Below are 20,616 nucleotides of genomic sequence, written 5' to 3'. Positions count from 1 at the left end.
TACTCTTTCTTTTCCCATATTCTCCCATAGGAGGAGTCAGAATTGTAAAATAATTGAACTTTTTTAAAATTCGCAATTAGTATTATTTATTGGTATTATGAACATTATTAACCCTTTATTCATCTAAGGAATTTTTAAGTCCCACTAATAATATTTCCAAATGGTATTGAGACGGAACAAAATATCTCATCCGGACTTGTCTGCTCCAGTATACTTTCCAATTATCATAACTAATTGGCAGCACAAGATTAATTGAACTTAAGGATCGCCTTTGGAACTATTTAGCTGTTGATATTTCGTTCTAAGTGGCCATTTTATGATCAATGTTTGCTGTCCTATTCTTAGCTTTCTATCCGGATCAATTTTGGAAGTATGTTTTTCATATTTTTTTATTGACTCCTTAACATTTTCAACTAATTATAAAGCAAAGTATTATTGTTTAACTTCAATTAAAATTTTTTACTGAGTTTATTTTTCCTTGGGACTTTAATGTCCCGACTGGTTTTATATTCATTCAATCAATATTTTATAAACTGTATTGAGAATAGTGTTGAATTATTTAATATGGTTTAGTTACATTTATTGAAATATTTATGCATGACTTGCTTTCTCTATTGAGTTGTAGTAGCATTTTTAAGTAAGCTCATTAATTAATTTATTTATTTCATTTATTTCACTCCGAAGAAATTAAAATTGTGTGTGGACTGAAATTCATTATATTCTAATACATCTGAATACAAAAGAGGAAAAAAAAACGGAAATATATACTCACAAATACAAATATTGCAAACAATTTTATTAATTTCATAATAAATGTGGTTTACATTTTAATATTTTTGTTTGATATTTAGAAATAAAAATACATGCGCAAGTATTGAACTACTCTTTATATTTTTCTAGTATAATTTTGAATCTCTAAGTAATTTTGTTTTAAGTCAGTTGTGTACCAAATCCTAATGGGACTTAAAGTGTTAAGTTAAAAACTCAATAAAAAATTAGAAAAACATACTGAATATTAACAAAAATATTTGTCAAATTGTAAAATACTTAATGGAAGAAAAAATTTTTACGCATTTTTTGATATTTTCTTAATAACTTAGTAAATTAAGAGTTAATAAAAGTCTGCAGCTCAATGTATTCTGGCACATTTATTTTGACATCAAAAAATATTTCTAAAAATTAAATGCTAGAAAAATAGCACAGAAGATAAAAATGCGATAATAATCATTAGCTTTAACTAAAATCATTGTGACTAAAATACCATGTGTCCCAAAAATTCTTGATGATTTGAATAATCAATTCATGAAAAATTAGGAGTAGACATGTGTTATTCGCCACGTTCTGCTTAGAAAGCAAGTTATTAATCTCACAAAGTATCAAAATTAGTTTTTTTTTTAATCAACAGATGGTGCTGATAAATAGGAAAAACTATAAAGCAATGTTTTTAAAATAACACCCATTTAAGGCAGCGACGTGATAGAACTTATAACCACCGTTACAAATATTTTAATTAGAATGGTCTGGCATGCAGCAAAAAAGCTTGTTTTATAATTTTTCCAGTCAGCAGCACCGTCTATTGACGAAATTTATAACTTAATTTGAAACGTTTTAAGAAGTTTCTGTTTAGCAGATCGAACCAAACCGTACATTCCTAAAACCTTCCATTTTCGTTTAAATGCTTTTTCAAATCAACAGACATTTTTCAGAACACTTGGTATCTGCTTTGCTAATGACTTCTTTATGAATTTTTGTTATTTTTAACAATGAAAAACGAATTTTTAAAATTAAAATGAAAAACATTTTATTGCTGACTTTTTGTTTTATAATATTTGAAACATAACCTTAAAAGTATAACTACTTATAAAGTATTTGATAAGAAATATATTTAATTTGTTTATGTTATTAAAAAAATTAAAAATTTATGCAATTTATTAAATTTCTTGAAAGAAATTAGATAAATGAAGATGAAACTTACTGAAATAGCTTCTAAAGAGTACAAAAAGTATGATGTGTTCTTAATACCACTATAATAGAATGTAAATCCTGATACAAAGCATCCTGTGAAAAATCTTTGAAAGAAAAAGAAAATTTTAGGTTCTCCTAATGTTTAATAATAAAATGTTTAATAATAAATTTTAATGTTTAATAATAAAGTAATATTTGTTAAAGTAAATATTTTAATAAAGAATATGAAGAAAAAAGTTTGCCTTTACCCTGAAAAAGCTCCGAAAGTAAATATTGTGGGTATAAGTAACGGTTGTGGCTCGGGTGTTCCATTAATAGTTCTCCTTGTTCTAAAACGAATAAAAAATATCCTTTTATGCTCTAATTTTTTAATAACAATGAAATTAACAGAGAAATTCTTAAGGGATAGGATATTTAACATGTTTTTAGAAATCAAAGCGAATTTGAGGTGTATGATCAATATTTATTTAAAAAAAACCATTCATCTGATTTATTTCGAATTTTGGTTTTTATCATTTAAAATTATGCAGTTTAACAAAATATGATTTTTTCAATATTTTTTATCTAAATATACTAATCCATTAAAAATAACTCATATTTTTTGTGTGACAATATATTTGGACAAACCAGTTTTTTAATTCGTACAAAGATATTTTTTATTCACGCAATTAATTCCAAAAAATATGAAAAAAGTGAAGAAAAAATATTAAGCTATTTATGTCGCGGCTATTATTGAGGATCAACAGCCTGACTTATTCAAAAGACCGACATGTTATTGCCTTTTCTAATTCTTTAGATCTAAACTTATAAGTTAAACAGGGTGTTGTTTTTCTTTTTGGAAGCTCTTTTTAGTTTTATTAAAAATAATTTAGACTAAAATTTCTATGCAGCAGCAGTTCTTAAGAGTTGTTCCGTGGAACCATAGGGTTCCGTGGAAAGATTACTGAGGTTCCGAAGGTTAGGAATTTTTAACAACTAATAATATTTGTATCTAATCAATAATTCATAATTAGGTTTAATATATTGGTTGTTTATATGAACTTAATTATATGAAATGCCAATGAAAAAAGTAGCAAAATATCGAAAAATATTTTCTTTCTTTCAATTACAGTATATTGAATAAATTATGAGAAAGATATGCATTTTTAAAAAACTCATTAAATATTTCTCATCGAGCTTTTCAATTCAAAATTAAAAAAATCCGTATAAAGAATTATATTTCTCTGATAACTATTTTAAAAGTTTTAATAAAAGCTTTTTTCTTTTTTTTCTTCTTTCAAAAACCATAATTCAGCTTATTTTATTGATTATCAGCATATGCATGCACCTCTAACAATTTTAGAATATTAAATATTTAATTATTCACATTAAATATTTTTAAAACAATTTGTGAATCCCCGTTTATTGAATGGTAACTGGTGCACTTCAAATCTTTCATGGTTAAAAAGTCTTCCAGGTTCCTATAACAAATCAGCACCTCTGGGGGTACTGAAGTAGAGATTAATCGTTCTTTTGTAAAACGGGCTATGATGTGAGTGTGGCTGAAGTTTATTCTTGGAAAATAAGAAACGCAGCCTCTGCGTTAAAAATTCGCTTGATTTCAAGCAGGCTTGCTGGCAGTTTGGTGAACCGGGTTCGAATCCCAACAGTGGCTGGTCAATAAGAATTCCGCTCCCGGCTCGCACCGACCACAGTGCTGGCGTTAAATATCCTCAGTGGTAGACGGATCTTGGGTTAGACTTACCTTACCGTCAGGATAATCATGGGTGGTTTTCGCGGTTCTTCTCAGCGTGTAACTCAAAGGTGGTTAGTTCCATCAAATAGTCCTCCACGACGGCAAAATTTATCCCAATACTTGATCTTTAGGAATTCCCTTGTCTTCTAGATTAGTTTCAAAACTACAAGGCTACGAAGTTGAAAATTGGTAGTCGCAAACTCAAAATTGAGTCTGCTCTTCAACAACGGTTATAAAAAAAGTGGCATAATAGCAACAAAACAATTAGTAGTAGTCTATTTCTTTTTTTAGTTAGTATAATCGCAGCTGCTAATGAATCTTTTTTCACAATGTCGGGTTCCGCCAAAGGAAGCTCGATCATTCGCTCGAGTTTCATAGCTGAAAAAAATTGGGAAACGCTGCTATAGAACATCAGGGCTAAAGAGAATAGAAGGGCTGGTTCACTCCTTTGAAGTAGCTCTCGCCACGCCAATCCTTTGATTTTCTCTAGTGACGTCACTTTGGCGCAAAGCTCGCACTTTTACTTCAAGAACGGAGCGTTCGGCCTTGCTAGCTCTAACTAATATTGGAGCATTTCTTTTTGCGAGATATTCTAAGACATTTGTTATTTTCTATAATGACTTTCCTCAGCTTTTGCAGTGAATTTACAAGAATTTAAAACTATAATCGAAATGCCAGTTTGCGCGATTGCAACTTGAAAAAATTTTGATAGAAAAACAAAAGGAAAAAATATAATTTTCCACTTGTTCCCTAAAGTAAATGAACAACTATGTAAAGAATGGATTCCGAAATGACACAGTTAATATAAAACAGCAATACGTTTATTCTGTCGTTAAAAACTTTAATAAAAGTTCATTATCTAAGTAGAAAACGCCTCGTTACTTCAAAAAGAAAGGCAGGTGAAAAAAATTAAAAAAATGGATAAAGTCAAAGAAAATTAAAATGTAAATAGAAAGTATAAATAAAATATGTAGTATATAGTTGGAATTCTCCTAATTTCATAACATATTTTTTAATAGTTATTCAAATATTTATGATTTTTTTTTTAAAAATTATATTCTCTTAAATTTAAATATCTATAAATTATATCATCTTAAATTTAAATATCTATAAACAATTGTAAAATTTCTAATGTCATTATGAACCTAAATTATTATTTTGTTTCAGTAATTAGCGTTTGAGGTTGATGTTTCCTAATGATTAAGTATGAACAAATTGCTATTAACGACATAATTTAAAATCAGGGATTCTAAATTTAATTTAACTTATTGTTATAAAAGAATATGTAGATAAAAAAAGTGTCGATATATGCTTTCATTTTTCTTAATAATTAAAGTTAAAACTGAACTTTTTAAAATAAAGTATTTATAGTGTCATTTTCGCCATCTAGTAAAACATTTTTATAAGTTTAAAATGGTATTTTTTTTTTTTTTAATATAATGGCCAAAAAAGTTTTTTTGAACTATGTTTATGAACGGAAATAATGTGTTAAAAACGTAAAGTTTGAAAGCTAATAACCAGAAAAAGTCTAACTTATTTTTACAAAGAGAAAGATGCAAAGTTATCATAATATCTTTGCTTGCGATCTCCGAGATCTGTGGACACAGTGACGTCATGAGGAGGGAAATCGTAGCTTCAGCTCTAAGAGCGGAGTGAACTAGCCCTTCTATTCTCTTTAGCCCTGATAGAACATACTCGGTAAGCCACAAGGAAAGAAGAAAATATTTATGTTGTCAAGATATCAATCAAACAACGTTACTAAGAAACTCGAGTATTTCAATTTTCTGACACTTTTTTCTATTACAAATATTCCAAAGTAATCAGTGAAATAAATATAACAAATATGTGAAACTATCCGCTAACAATGTACACCCGCATTTTTATTTATTAATTTATTTATTTAAGTATGGAATTACTACTTGACGATATTTGATAAATTTTCTTTTTCAGTTGACTTCCAATTTAGTGTTCATCAAAAATTTTCGGTTTGTTTCTGTTAAAGTTATCATTAAAAAAGTCAAAGTGCATTTTTTAAAGAAAAATATGTGATGATTAGATTATATTTATTTATTTTTGTACTCATTAACTGAATTTTTTTGTTATAAGGAAACGAAAACGTCATTTCCAGCAGTAGAATAATGACATGGGTAACATATCAATAAAGCACTGCTTCAAATTCCTTGGGAGAACGTATTTTCAAAAAGTGGTTGGGAAAATAAACAAATAAAAAAAGATTTTTATGTAAGCAATATAAATAGTCTTCTGAGTAGGCTCACAATAAAAAACTAGTCACCATTCTAGGTAAAATATTTCCTTTTTTATTGTGTGTTAAGTTCAAGCCTGAAGTGGGGTCTGTAATAGGGCAAAATTAACGGTCGCCACAGTCAGAGTGAATAAATATGTGACTTATGTATGAAATAAAGAGTATGGAAGCCACAAACTATTTTATTTCGAGTGGCCTGCAAAAGCACCACACTTGAATTCTATAAAAAAAATTATGGAACATACAGATAAAATACTGAAACCAGCACCCCCATTTGCTTGATTTAATTGTCAGAAATGGCATTAACTGGATGCGAAGTACTTAGAATGGAGTTACACCATATTAAATTATACTTTTCATGATTTATCCAGAGGGGGATCTATTTTTGTCGGGTAAGCTTATCACGATGTAAGGTAGCAAATGCTATATAAACTTGCAAAGTACCTAACTGGAAATAATTCCAAGATTCAGTTTAATGTAAAAATATCTCATTAGTAATAAAATGTGGCTTATTAATATATTGCTTCTAAACTCTTCAGTTATTGAAAATATCAAATGCAAATTTTAATTACTTGAGCTCTCTATTGGCAGCATATACAGAACAGGCTAGTTTCCCGCCACTACCAAGACCTTGAAGGAGAAGAGCAACAGACACATTCACTAAGGATCTAGAAAAATTTAGAAAGTCGTGATTTAGTTAATTTTTCATATTTGGGTTATTATTTTTGAAAGGGGGATAAGTCATTTGTATATAATATAGTCATTTTGTATTTTTTCGATTTTAATATTCATTGTTGAATTCTTATATTTCACCACATTATAGTGTTAATAACATCATCCAAATTGATTAACATGCACCATATATATTTTGAAAGTCATACAAATACTAACCCTTAAAGGCCACGGACTTAAAAGCCGCAGTCCAAATGTGATTATTCCACTTTCAAACATAACAATGCATTTATGACTGAAAACGATTTGGAACACGATTATCGATGATATTGATGGTCTTTCATACCCATTCAAAAATGCTAGTAATAAAACTGAAAGCACCAGTTTGCCAAGTTTAACACAAGTAGGCAAAGTTTAAAGCGTTTATTTCTTACATAAAATACGAAGTATCAAGTAGTAAATGTATTTAAAAAAAAAAAAACGAAAAAAAACTTTATAAACGGAATGCAGCGAGAGTTCTGTAGAATTGTTGATAATAGTTGCTAAATAATACAATAACTAGGGCAGGGATGGCGAACCAATGGCACGCGTGCCATTTATGGCACCTGACACAATATTTTGGGCACGCCACCGATCACATTTGTTATTACACTATGAATTTTTATTACACAAATGTTATTACGCTATAAAGCATATGTAACAATTAAATTAAAATTCACAAAAATACACAAAATAATAAACAATTATTAATAAAAAAATTAATAATTAATGCTAAAAAAACAATTAATAACCATAAAAAACAAGCTAACAATAAATAACTAGCAAAAAAAAAATTAACTGTCCTGCTTAAACTAACAACTTGCAACCTAATCTAAGTTATTTGTCATCGAATCTGCAACAACAGAAGTTGAATAACGCGCATAACTGAGACATTGCAAAATGTTTTTTTTTTTTTTTTTTCGATGTAAATAAAGAGTTTTGAGTTGATAGTATTTAGTATTATTATTTTCCCAATAATCCCGAAGTCAAAATTATTTGACGGCACGTGTATGACATCATTAAACAATTTTTTAGAAAAAAATGGCACGTTGGTGTATAAAGGTTCGTCACCCCTGAACTAGGGTAACTAATCGTACATTTTACTTACACATCTAAAGCTGTAAATGATGCTGGCACTATTAAAATCAAAGCAGCAATAATCAAGATACTTGCTATACAAGTAAGCAATAAGCTATTGCACTAAAAAATAAAAATACATATTATTTTTGTATTATTTATCATTGATACACAAAAAATACTACAGAGTGATCGTGGTGATAGATGTAGCTCGATTTGGTCAGGGCATTATTTGTTTTTCAAAATTTATTATCGAGTTTAACCCATTTGTGCAAGCTTCCTTTTAAACGGACGGTAGCTTTTTTTTCAAAAACTAAAAAAATGGTAGCATAAGCGTTTGAGTAATTGGAATTATTCTGCAGAAATAATATAGTTTTGTCAACCATAGTTAGATAGTAATATAAATATTTATGTTTGGTTAAGTCAAAGCACTGTGCTTTTTAAATCTTAAGTGGTTGGTATCTGAAAGTTATTTATTCTAAACAAAAATGTTACTGCCACTTTTTACACGAAATTTTTTTAAAGTTTCTTAGTTTGGCTGAAATTGTTAATTAGTTGTTCTACTCGAAAGTAGCAACATCTATAATATTCCATAATACTTTAAAAAGTTAGGGTGTCATTTAGTCTAGAACTTTTAGACAATAATCTTCAAAAGTACTCTCATCAGAAAGTTTTTAAACAGTTTTTTATTTCAAGCTTACATCAATTGATGCCTGATGTTCAACAAACATTTAATTTAGGAATAATTGCTTTAATTTCAAAAGTAAGTGATTCAATTTTTGTTTTTAATCTTTTGGAGTTACAAAACTGTACGTCATACCCCTTAGTAATGATAAAGGTCAGATCAGAATGGATATAAATGGGGTAGTTTAATTCGATAAAATTTCTTTTTCAAAATGCACTCATACTGTTCAAAGCTTTTTAAGGCACTAAAACAACGGCTTTGCGGTACAAATGCTTGAATTCTATCTTCAAAATGCTCCTCGTAACGTTAAAAATTTACCCACAATTCCCTCTATAAAGCTGTATAGCCAGAATTTTTGGTATTATAAGATATATATGGCTGAATGTTAAAAACTCAGCCTACCTTATAAGATTCCTAAAACATTCTACTGGCATATTTATAAAACGTTACAGCTCAAATGTAAAGTGATAAAAATTAACATATGTCGTAAAAATACAAATACACACACAAAATTAACATCAAGATAAAAATTAACACTCATCAAAATATTTAGAATCTGAGGGCTTCGCGGTGCAAATTTGCGAAATAAATTTTTATAATGTCCCTTGTAATGTTAAAATTTGGCCATATTTCCCTTTCTAAATTGTTTGATATTCCACTGCTATTTTTGAAAAAAAAACCTAATTGACTTTATTTAAATATAAATTTTTACAATGTATTAAATTCGTTAAGTAAAACTATAACTTACGTATAGAAGAAATTAAAAAAAGAGTTTTTGTTAATTAATCATATGACTTCAGTGAAAAGCATGGAACTTATTCCTGTTTTAATTGAACCAGTGTAAAAATAATTCTACGCAATTTAATAATTTTTTTAACGAAAAAAACGAAAGTTGGAGAATATCAACTCGTCTTTTACGGAACATCATTTTTTGATACTTTTATGGCCAAATTCGCAAGCTGGAAAATTTTTACTTCTTACTTGTCATATTTAAATATGGATCGATTTTTTTCTTTTTCAGCTCAACATTTCTGTTTACGTCTCTGAATATAGAATACATACAATTTTAACTTTTTTGGGCGAATTTGCAATTTAGAGCTTCATATATTTATAAATTTAAACATCATTTTAAGGGAACTCGCTTTAGTAAATTTTAAATTTGTGTCTGACTCTGACATCCTATTTCTGAGAGGAACGGAATTAAAATACACAGTTACTAGTTACAATTGTTTTTAAAATTCCACATTTTAACAAAAAATATTCAAATTTTCTTCATTTCGCTAAATATTTTCAAAACTGTTCTTTCTTTTGTTTTTTATTTCTTAGCTTGTTTTTAACTTAACTAAATTTAAATCGATGATGATTTTTTTTAAAATTTATCAGAAATATTTCAGAGGAAAATTGTTCTCTCTTTTTTTTTTTTTTAATTTTTTTTTTAAGATTTATATTTATTAGGAGGAACAAATTCTTTACGTTCTTTGCGCCTACGGCGTTTATTTTTAAATTATTTTGTAACATTCATGCATAGTTTCGTATGATTTTAATAATGATTTAAATTATTCGACACTTAGTGAATCTGCACCACATTATAATGACAAGGCTCTGCTAATAGCACTGATTAATTTGTAAGCATGTTCTAATACCTGTAGTTCAACTTTATTAAATATATTAACATTGTCGTGTTAGAATTGTAATGCAAAACAACATAAAAATAATACCTAATATAAAAAAATATAATGAATAAAAATATGATAAAGGAATATTTCGAAAATAAACAAGATGGCTGAAAAGATGACTAGCTTTTATGCTGCCATCCGTTCTAGCAAAAAACAAATTCCGAGCCGTATCAAGTATATATAATAACCAACATAAAATTCTAAAAAACATACAGAAGACCCTAAAAAATGATTTTAATAGCTGATGCTATGTAAATGGTTTTAGTAATTAATCATAATTTCTGGTTTTAAAAAAACACAAATATGAGCAGTGCTGTTAATTGCAAAGGCTCTTTTGAGCGGGTAGTCGTGGCCGAGTGGTTAAGGCGATGGACTAGAAATCCATTGGGATCTTCCCGCGCAGGTTCGAATCCTGCCGACTACGTGTCCTTTTTTTCCTCCAGCCACAGGTAAAAATCAGATGATATTTTACTTTTCTCTCTCTTTTTCATTTATTTATTCATTTTTTGAAGTTAAATTTTTTTATCCGTTTATTATATCTATCTATCGACAAAAACTTGTGTTTTTTAAAAATTCGTGACACTCCTTTTTTTTAATAAGCTAATTTTATAACACTAATTATTAATTAAACAATGTTTATTTCTTGATAATATCATCGATGAGCTTTTTAGTTTCTACATAGCTGAAAATACTTGTTTAAGAAATTGGACACAGCTCAAAATGGACACCGCTAGAAAGCGTGTTTAAGAAAATGGACACAGATTGAAATGCGTGTTTAAGAATATAGACGCAACTCGAAATGCGTGTTTAAGAAAATGGACATAGCATTTGATTCCGTTTTTCAGACTTCTTTTAGGAAAATTATTCTATTTTTTTAAAAAAAATAAACAATTTTATCTAAATAAATTTGCAATGTGATGTCGTTCTTTGCCTAAATCACTCAATACATTTTTTTTAAAAAAAATATTCTTTTTTGAAATGATATTTAAAGTTAACAGTTCTTTTTACAAAATTGTAACAGGTGCTAAAAATTTATAATAGCGGTATTTAATTGACGTTGTTCGAATTTATATTTTTTAAGAACCATTTTTACGTTTCGTGTTCTGAATACGAACTGAAAAGTTACATCTGTAATACATCCAACCCCCAGACCCCGTATCAGTAGGCTAAAGATGGAACTACCGATCACTTTCTAAATTTGGTGTGATGAATCAAGCCTTCCGTAGTAGCCACTTTATTTAAAAATAAATTACAATAAAAATACATTAGAATAAACATTAATAAACAACAGAGTACGTCGGTTTTTAGTATATTAATCTATGTACGCCAAAATAAAAAAACTTTTCTTCCATAAATGTTAATGACAGTATAGCAGGAGAAGTAGATATTGTGAAAACAAAAATTGTTTTTTAGATGAAAATGATATCACATGCGATTTATCCTTGAATTTATTTACAAACGGCGGATGGGCAGAAACAATTTTGATTCTGCTTGATAATGTCGATTTAGAAATGTCGATAGAAAATCAAAGCTTACTCCTTTTTTTGTCATCCACCACCAACCTGGAGCTGAAAGTCCGCAAGCCAAAGATGGTATACCAAAGAGTAGTCCAAGGTACACTTTATCTAAATGAAACTAAATAATATAAATAAATGTTTCAATTTGCACTGTTTTACTGATAAGTACAGTGACCACAGCGTCCTATTAAATATTAAAGAGTGGTACTCGTTTTGTGTTTAAAAAATAAGCAATTAAGTTTTAGCTTTCACTTTGTTTTAAAAACATTACAATAGTTAAATTTAGTATTAAGCATAATCACTTTAATAATTAACGTATCTTGAGAGTAAAATTACAAATATTAATGAAAAATATCTTAATTCTTATACAACTTCTTTTTAATTGGAAGCTGTGGCCGCTGTTAGTCAAGTAGAGAAAATAGAGGTCAATTGTGTCACTCACAGGGCTTAGTTGTCTCTCCATTCCTGATCTTACATAAGCGATGTCACAGTATTTATTTTACTGTACTTACACATAAGTTATTTAACTGAATGAATATTAGTTGTGTTTTAATTACTTGTTTAGTTTTATCTCTGTGCTGTAAAAAATATCGGTGTTTAGCAGCAACCGTTTTTGGCACTAAGGTAAACTAAATTTTTTTACAAAGTAGGCAATTACATTTTTTTATTTATTTTTCAACTGTTTTATTTTTTTTCTTTATTTTTTCATTTCTTGCTTTTTTGTTTACTGACAACACATATTTCCATGTGCATTTGGATTAATTGTTATTTTGTCAATTTTACATAATTTTTGCTTAATAGCTATTGTTCTGTACTTAAAAATGTATTTAGTTAATTTTAACACTAAAAATGGTAATGACTATGTATAAATTTTTTTATTGTGTGACTTCAATAACATTTTCATAGGCCAACAGCAAATTTTTTTCTAACAACTTCTGCTTTTGTAACAATGAGTATTGATTACAATGATTAGTTTCATTGTTCTAAATTTTAATGAAATATTATGAATAGCTTACATTTTTACTATCAGCTTGCATTTTAATCAGGTGAATGCACGGAAATTGAAAAACATAATGTGTTACTAAATTGAACCAGTTTTTTGGGTAAGTTGTCTCACTAATATCAAATAATTAACAAGAAGCAGTAAACAGTTTTTAACAAGAAACAGTAGACTTATGAAATAAAAGTGATAAGCTTCTCCAACTCTTTAAAAAATGCACTTCCTTTATGTAAAGAGTGTTACGTAATGAATATCCTTAACTTTATTTCGAAAAAACTTTATAAAATAATGAATTAACTTTATTAAATAATGAATAACTTTTGCATTATAGTAAAGTCCAACCACAGTGCTGACGTAAAATACTGTGGTAGACGGATCATGGGTTAGAGTCTCCTTGCCGTGAAGCTAACTGTGGAATATTTTCGAGGTTTTCTTCTCCATGTAAAGCAAATGGGGTACAGTTCTATCAAAAATGTCCTCCACGAAGGCAAATTTCTCTCTATACTTAATCCAGGACTTCCTTTGTCTTTTGAATTGGGTTCAAAATTACAAAGCTACGGAGTTGAACATTGTAAACTGAAAATTGGGTCCGCTGATGAAGACGGTCATGAAATAAAATAAAAGATCTGAAGTTTTAAATATCGAAAAATTTAATCAAAATCCAAAATAATAAGATTGAAGCATTATACCTGTTGCAAATATAGCTCTAATACAACAGCAAGGACTCCAGTGAAGTTAAAAGTAACAAAAATTATTATAAAGTAAGGCAACATCTTGGTTTCTTTCATCCATGATATAACAGGGATGTCTTTATGAGATATTTTCTGGCCTAATAATAAAAATACATAAAATTGAATAGAGGTATTTACATTTTGACTTAGATATGAAAGGGGGACACTAATGATATTTCTTCATTCCTAAGTTTTTTTTCAATATATATATATATTACTTTTCGTATATTTAATCTTTTTAAATTTGCATATAATCTGATTTATAAATAATTTAATAAATAATTGAGCTTACAATGCCGTATAGTAACTTCGAATGAATTCACACTTGTTTGTAAACTTCAGTAATAATTTTATCAATTAACTTTATTTTATTATTTAACTTTATTTTATTATTTAACTTTATTTTATTATTTAACTTTATTTTATTATTTAACTTTATTTTATTATTTAACTTTACTTTATTATTTAACTTTATTTTATTATTTATTAATGATTCTTAAAGTTACTAAAATTAATTAAGACCATCTAGTAATAATTCTCTCGAATGAAATAATCATTTTTTAGATTAAATTTGGTACATTATTTTCGTTTTTTAGTGTATAGAATTTCAAAAAAGCAACAAAAATTTTATTTTGCAATATTTGAATGAAATATGTTGCTAGAGAACCACAGATATACATTTTTCCATTATAAAAAACTTATTTAATTTATTATCGGAATATTATTGTTTATTGTTTTAATTTTTACAAAAATTGTAAGTTTATAATTATATTTTTAGATTTAAAGTTACAATACTTTGATGGAAATATAACAAATATTTAAATATTAGTGATTATTTTGTGTATTTTAACTACTGATTATTGTGTATTTATAATAAAAATAAATACTTGGCATTATTATATATTTTTCCTAAGAGAAAATAGAAAATCTTCAACCAAAAGATTTATGAATTCGAAAATACATCGGGGAGCAAAGGAACAAATTTTATTAAATGAATTGGGAGTTTTATTGCAAGGGCTAATATTAATGTAGTGCATTTTAAATAGTTGAATTAATTGTTGATTTTAATTACAGAATTTTAATTAAACTACAGTGCTAACATTTTGAATTCTTTATGGTGTTTATTTTACCTGGTTCCACTATCAGTGCCAGTAATAGAAAGCTGGATAAAACAGTGATTACACCTATTCCATAAAATGGTATGCCAAATCCAAAAGCCTGCAATATCATATATATGTATGCAATTAGAATTCATGGAGAAATATGCATTCAAAAATAAATCCTTGAATTTCAAATTACCTAAAAGAGTCTTAATTACCGTAAATTATCTGTTATTAACCTTTATCACCTTGCAATATATATATGTTTATATAGTTATATGAGTTTCAAGCAATGAACGCCTTCACTTATGTTTGTAAACATCAAACAGCTTTTCAATAATATATGATCTGGATATTTATTATATACAAAATTTCTAAGTCAGGATTCACGATTTATAATTCAAGATTTATAAGTCAAGACAAGATTCAACATTCTTATATTTTTATGCAGTTTGAAACAAAGCTGAATTTAATTTAAAAATGCCAAAAATATCACAAAAACTTATGTTGTTTATTCCTGTTTTTGAATAGATTTATTAATATAAATTTTTTTTTAATAATTTATGCTTAATCTGGACTATTTCTTACGTTTCCATAACTTCAGATTTATAAATGGCACTTGAAAAAGAAATTGGGAAGAAAAAAAACTGAAGAAATTTAAAGCTCGCAATATGCAACAAAATGATACAGTTTATTAAATTTTTTCAAAATAAATATTTATATATTTAAGATATTGATTAGATTTGGTATTAAAGCATTTAGTATATTTTTTTTATTAGATTTGGTATATTTTTCTATTGAACTTTAAGACAACTATGATGTACTGTATCAAGTTTTAAAATAATAAAACTAGCTGTAACAATGATATTTTTTTATAAAAAAGATTGACGGAGAGTTTTTAAGTTGTTATCCAATACCGAGTTTTTACATGTTCTAACTAATTAAGTTTTTCAGAATAATTGAATAGAAAGATTGAACTAAAAAGGCTTTTAAATACTATTTAAATTTTTTTTTTTAAATATGATTTTATGTATTAAACTAAAATAAAAATGGAGTTTTACTATGATATTTTAAAAAATAATGTTTAGTCGTAATTTATGTAAAATGTATTTAGTTTTACTATAAAGTTAGCTGGGAAAAGAAGCATGCTTAATTTACTATTTTTAATACATCTTGAAAGCGCAAGAAAATATTGTAACGATTAACATTAATCAGCTAAACGAAATTCATTTTAAAGCAACGAAATTAGATATTACGTAAATACACTGGTTATCATAAATTAAGGAAAATTCACAAAAATCGCGATAACTCAAGAAATTACACATGGAATTTTATGAAACTTACCCACAATATACAACACATAGTAAGGTATTAAACAACATAAAAAGAAATTATCAGACATTAATAGTAGTATAGAAATTAGCACATGTATAAAATAAACAAATTGGAAGTATCGGTTTGCAATAGAAAAAGTACCTTTAATATGGAATATGATTGCCTCTAGAAGCAATACAGCACAAACAGCGATGTGTGATGCTTTCAATTATGCGGTCTATCAGTTCAATAGGAAGTGAGAGCCATTGCTCTTGTAAAGCAGTTGCAAGCGTGGCAAGGGTCTGAGGGGGCGGATTGATGGCAGATACACGCCTCCCTAGAGCATCCCAAACGTGCTCGATAGGATTCAAGTCCGGGGATCGAGCTGGCCACTCCATGCGAGTAATTGTTTCCTGTTGAAGATAATCATCAACAATGCGAGCTCTGTGTGGTCTTGCATTATCGTCCTGTAACAGGAAGCAATCACCAATTGCCCCGGCATATGGGCGCACATAAGCATCAAGGATGTTGTCTCGATAAACCTGAGCATTCACGGTTCCCCTTGGAAAGACATGGAGGTATGTGCGCCCTCCTAAGGATATGCCTCCCCAAACACAGACACTGCCTCTTCCGTATGCATCTCTTTCACGGATGTTTGATGGATGATAACGGGTCCCAGGTTCTCTCCATATCAAATAACGTCTACTGTCACTTTCTAGACTAAACCTGGACTCATCCGTAAAGAGAACAGGCCTCCATTGATCTGACGTCCAGTGGACATGTTGTCGGGCCCACTGCAAACGCTCTCTCCTATGGCGTGATGTGAGCGGCACGCAAATGGCTGGTCGTCTCGCATACAGACCACCTTCGTGGAGCCTTCTGCGCACAGTTGACGTTGACACCAACCTTCCGGTGGCTGCAGCAAGAGAGGATCTAAGATGTGTCGGAGTAGCGGTTCTATTCCTGCGTGCACTTAATGTCAAATATCGGTCATCGGCACTGGTCGTAACAGTTGGCCGTCCTTGACTGAACCTCCTAGATGCCGAATCTGTGGTTTGAAATTGCCTCCAAAGTCTATGAACCACAGATGGACTCACATTTAGCCATCTGGCCACTTCTGATTGACTCTGCCCTGCCTCTAGTCTCCCGATGGCTCTCCATCGTAGTTCTTCAGGCAAATGATGCCTAGAGGTCATTATTACGAATTGGCTATCTCAGATTTTCAATGTCGCAATCACAGTAAAATTTGTGTGCTTTCTCTCAAACTTGGACTTTTATGCTCCAGGCAGATGACGTAAGCCGAGTGCAGCGCCACTAATTTGCATATTGCAATTTTACTCAGCTACTCTTAGTGGACAACATATGCAAATTTTGCACGGTTTGGCTTACTTTTGAAAGAGTTATCGCTATTTTTGTGATTTTTCCTTAATTTATGATAACCAGTGTAGATTGATACACTGTTAGAAATTGCTCAGATAAAATTGTTATTTTAGCATATTCGAACAAAAAAGTCAAATAACCACAAAAATATTATACTGAAACTATTAACTATGAGAAAACCGTTTAATAACTGCTTTTAACGCTCTAACTTAGCTCACCCAATGAAATCACTTAGTTTCTTGCAACTGGAAACATGTTATAGCCGAGGGGGCTAATCTGTCAATCTCATTTTCTTACAGGGGTTTGAGTCCCAGTATTGACACCACAATATTTCCTCCATTCCCTTCAACACAGGAAGAGTTTTCAGTATCCTGCACTCCCCAATTTGTGATCCTGGACTATTAAAATACGATACTCTCATTCACGCACAAAATGCAGCTAAATCTGCTAAACAAAAAAGCCTATTGCAAATCTCTTACAATAGGTAAAACAAACAAACTAATTAAACCACATTCCACGGTTCATTTGAAAAAACACAACTTAACCATAACCTAGCTCTAATGTCCAGTTGAATTTGTTTATTAAGGGTTTGTGACCATGCTTGGATAGCTCAGGGTTTGAAACCATTAAATGGTTAAAAAACCGTATAGTTTTAAAATCATGATTTTTTTTTTAACCATACTAGCTGTAAGCGGTTTCCAACCGTAAATGTCAATATATACTTTACCGAAAACTTAGCTAATTGGATGGACAGACTGTTGCCGTTTATTTTACAGTAAATTTAGAATGAAAATTCTAACAGTGTATACGACATGAGAGGGAGAGAAAATTAAATCGTATATTGAAAATAGAATTTTACTTTATGTACAACTTCTCCACATATTGGTCCAACAGATATTCCAAGAACTGTAAAAGCCATGACCCATACCTGTATTAAACATAAAGTACATTTAATTTAGTTACTTAAATGTTCACTAAAAAAAGATTAAATTGTTTAAAAATTTATTTGCTTTTGAAGAATTCGTTGATTAAATTTTCTTCTTATTTATTTTAAACTACTTTAAGTCAATTCTGTTCAGTGACAGATTATTTTATACTTTTCAAACCATATTCTTCTACTTGGGTAAAATATTTACATTAATCGCTAATATTAAATTCTCCTGCTATTCTCTAAAACATATATATTTTCAAAATTTATCAATTTTTTTAATAATAGTAAGATTGCAATCTCAAGCTAAAAATTGCCCCTTTGTTCCTTTGTTTGAGTGGAACTTTTGCTTTCATTAAAAAAAAAATTCAAAGAAAAATTTTATTCTTAAACAGAAAGTCTCGAATATAAATTTCGAGAAAAAATCAACAGCTTCTCTCTTAGAATTATTGTTCTTTGTAGATACTTTTTACAGATCAGCGTTAAGCAAAATTCTTTGTTTCGATAGCAGTTGAAAACACTTAACGTGTGGAACCCTAAAGTCTTACAAAAATTTTCAAAGATCATTCTAAAAGAGATACTGAGATGTCTTTATTTCATTGTAAGTACATAACTATAGATATTTTTTGTTTGAGTAATCGCATTTCTGAGAATCCAACAATACATTTATTTCATGTAGAAACTTTCTATTTCATAAATATGACTCTCTTTATAGATATTTTAGATTAATTTAAAATTAATAACTCTTTTGGTCTGCTTGAATACACAAAAATAAGCTTAGTTGTAGGATGTTCCATATTTAAAAGTTTTTTTAATATATTTTTTGAGTCCTTATCAGAAATGATGTAGAAAAAATTACATGCATAAGGAGTCACATGTAATATAATTTCGTAGGTAAGATATTTATGCAAGGAAAAAACAAAAAAAAATCTATCAAATCCATAATGAAAAAGGCGAGGTGTAAAAGGTTTGATTGTCTGATGAATCTAGGAAACTATTATCCCCTTTCATTCCCTTCTTGTTCCTTTCTTCAATTAAAGAAATTTAGATGATTATAATTATATACCTCAGTAATGATTCGTCAGAATTCAAAAGCTTTTATGTTTTTCTTTGCTTACATGTTATTTTGAGACCCCTAAAGTCCATAATTTTTCCACTACATTTTAGACAAAGATTTCAAAAATATATATATTAAGCGTGATCATTACAAAACACCTTATATAGTGTTTGATATTTGCTTCTTTTATCTTTGACATAATTAAAAAATAGGTATGAAACAGAAAAATTCACTCTAAACATTATAGTAATTTTAAAAATCTTGTAACATGTAATTAAAATAAAAATGCAAAGAATAATTTAAAGGAGATGGTGAAAGAAATTACAATTTAAAGGATGGTACTAATATACAGAAATTAACTTACTGAGTTATAATTAGCTTTCCGCGTTTCTTCTGAAAAGAGAATTATGAATGTCGATACAACTAAAACTGCAATACCAGTACCCTCAACAACTTGGATAGCAAAAGATATTAAAATAAATTCCAGTTTATAGCGCATTTGTTCTAAAGCCCTGAAAAGAATAAAAAAAAAGGAATCAACTTCAACTGCATAGAAATTATCAGCAGAAAGTAATCATTTTGAGTTCAGAAGTTCTGCAGATTCTTAATCTAAGTATGCATGTTATAAAAGCTTATAAACTAACAACAGAAAGACTATAAGAATAACTACAGAAAGTCCCACTGTGAGCTGATCGTATGTAACGGTTCCAAGTAAATCACCGAAGTCAACAGTCACTGACTACGGTCAGTGAGCTGTTGAGTGACCACTTTGATCAGCCTGACAAGAAACCGAGGGTGAGCTGAATCGGTCCTCATTAAACTGTTATATAGTAAAGTGCTGAATTTTGCGCGCAGGTCGTCGGGCTATCCCTTCTGCAGAGGATCAAAATTGTGATGACATGTTTCAGGAATGTTTCCCAGTCAATGGCTGGTTGCCTATTGTGAAGCTCTTGTGAGACTTAAATAAAGTACTTGAACTCCTAATCAGAAGGAAACGCGCAACAGTTATTCAAAAAATAAATAAATAAACCCAGACCATAACTGATCGAAATTGTGCAGTTCTAGTGAGACGTAAATAAAGTACTACTACATCTACAGAAAAGGTGAACTATCGCGTCTAAAAGAGTGAAAAGTTGTGATAAAATTGACAAAGCAAAGCACGCTATTGTATTCCTAATGTTTTGCTTTGACTATATTATACAATATTGGAAAGCACTATTTTTTTCAGCTGTAATCGTGTGAGCTGATGACGAGATATTTTTTCCGAATTTTATTTTTTGCTCCAATTTTTTTTTAAATTTTAAATTTTTTTAGGTTTATGAATATTTAAAAAAAAAATTTTTTTTAATTTTTTTTTTCTTTGGGAAATCTGCATTTATATATATATATATATATATATATATATATATATATATATATATATATATATATATATATATATATATATATATATATATATATATATATATATATATAT

General features: G+C 28.9%; 1 protein-coding gene and 1 non-coding gene across 4 annotated transcripts in view; one reads left to right on the top strand and one right to left on the bottom strand.

Moving 5' to 3' along the window:
- The window catches only part of LOC107439168 (MFS-type transporter SLC18B1), a 36,817-nt gene that overhangs the window by 716 nt on the left and 15,485 nt on the right, over window positions 1-20,616 (bottom strand). For all 3 annotated transcript variants that reach the window (XM_071187361.2, XM_087154342.1, XM_071187363.2), the window contains exons 5-13: window positions 19,504-19,651; window positions 18,014-18,082; window positions 14,491-14,578; window positions 13,319-13,458; window positions 11,649-11,747; window positions 7,783-7,874; window positions 6,536-6,631; window positions 2,214-2,294; window positions 1,976-2,069 (exon numbers count right to left, since the gene is read on the bottom strand). In XM_071187361.2, the coding sequence (XP_071043462.1) occupies window positions 1,976-2,069; window positions 2,214-2,294; window positions 6,536-6,631; window positions 7,783-7,874; window positions 11,649-11,747; window positions 13,319-13,458; window positions 14,491-14,578; window positions 18,014-18,082; window positions 19,504-19,651 (907 nt within the window). The remainder of the gene's footprint in view (window positions 1-1,975; window positions 2,070-2,213; window positions 2,295-6,535; window positions 6,632-7,782; window positions 7,875-11,648; window positions 11,748-13,318; window positions 13,459-14,490; window positions 14,579-18,013; window positions 18,083-19,503; window positions 19,652-20,616) is intronic.
- On the top strand, window positions 10,455-10,536 carry TRNAS-AGA (transfer RNA serine (anticodon AGA)). Its single transcript has one exon. It is a non-coding gene; the product is annotated as a tRNA-Ser (tRNA).

The sequence above is a fragment of the Parasteatoda tepidariorum genome, chromosome 11, assembly GCF_982258835.1.
Source record: "Parasteatoda tepidariorum strain Cologne lab strain chromosome 11, Ptep-v5.0, whole genome shotgun sequence".
Taxonomy (NCBI): Eukaryota; Metazoa; Arthropoda; class Arachnida; order Araneae; family Theridiidae; genus Parasteatoda; species Parasteatoda tepidariorum.
The sequence above is the reverse complement of the archived record's forward strand: the minus strand, read 5'-3'. Positions and strand labels throughout refer to the sequence as shown.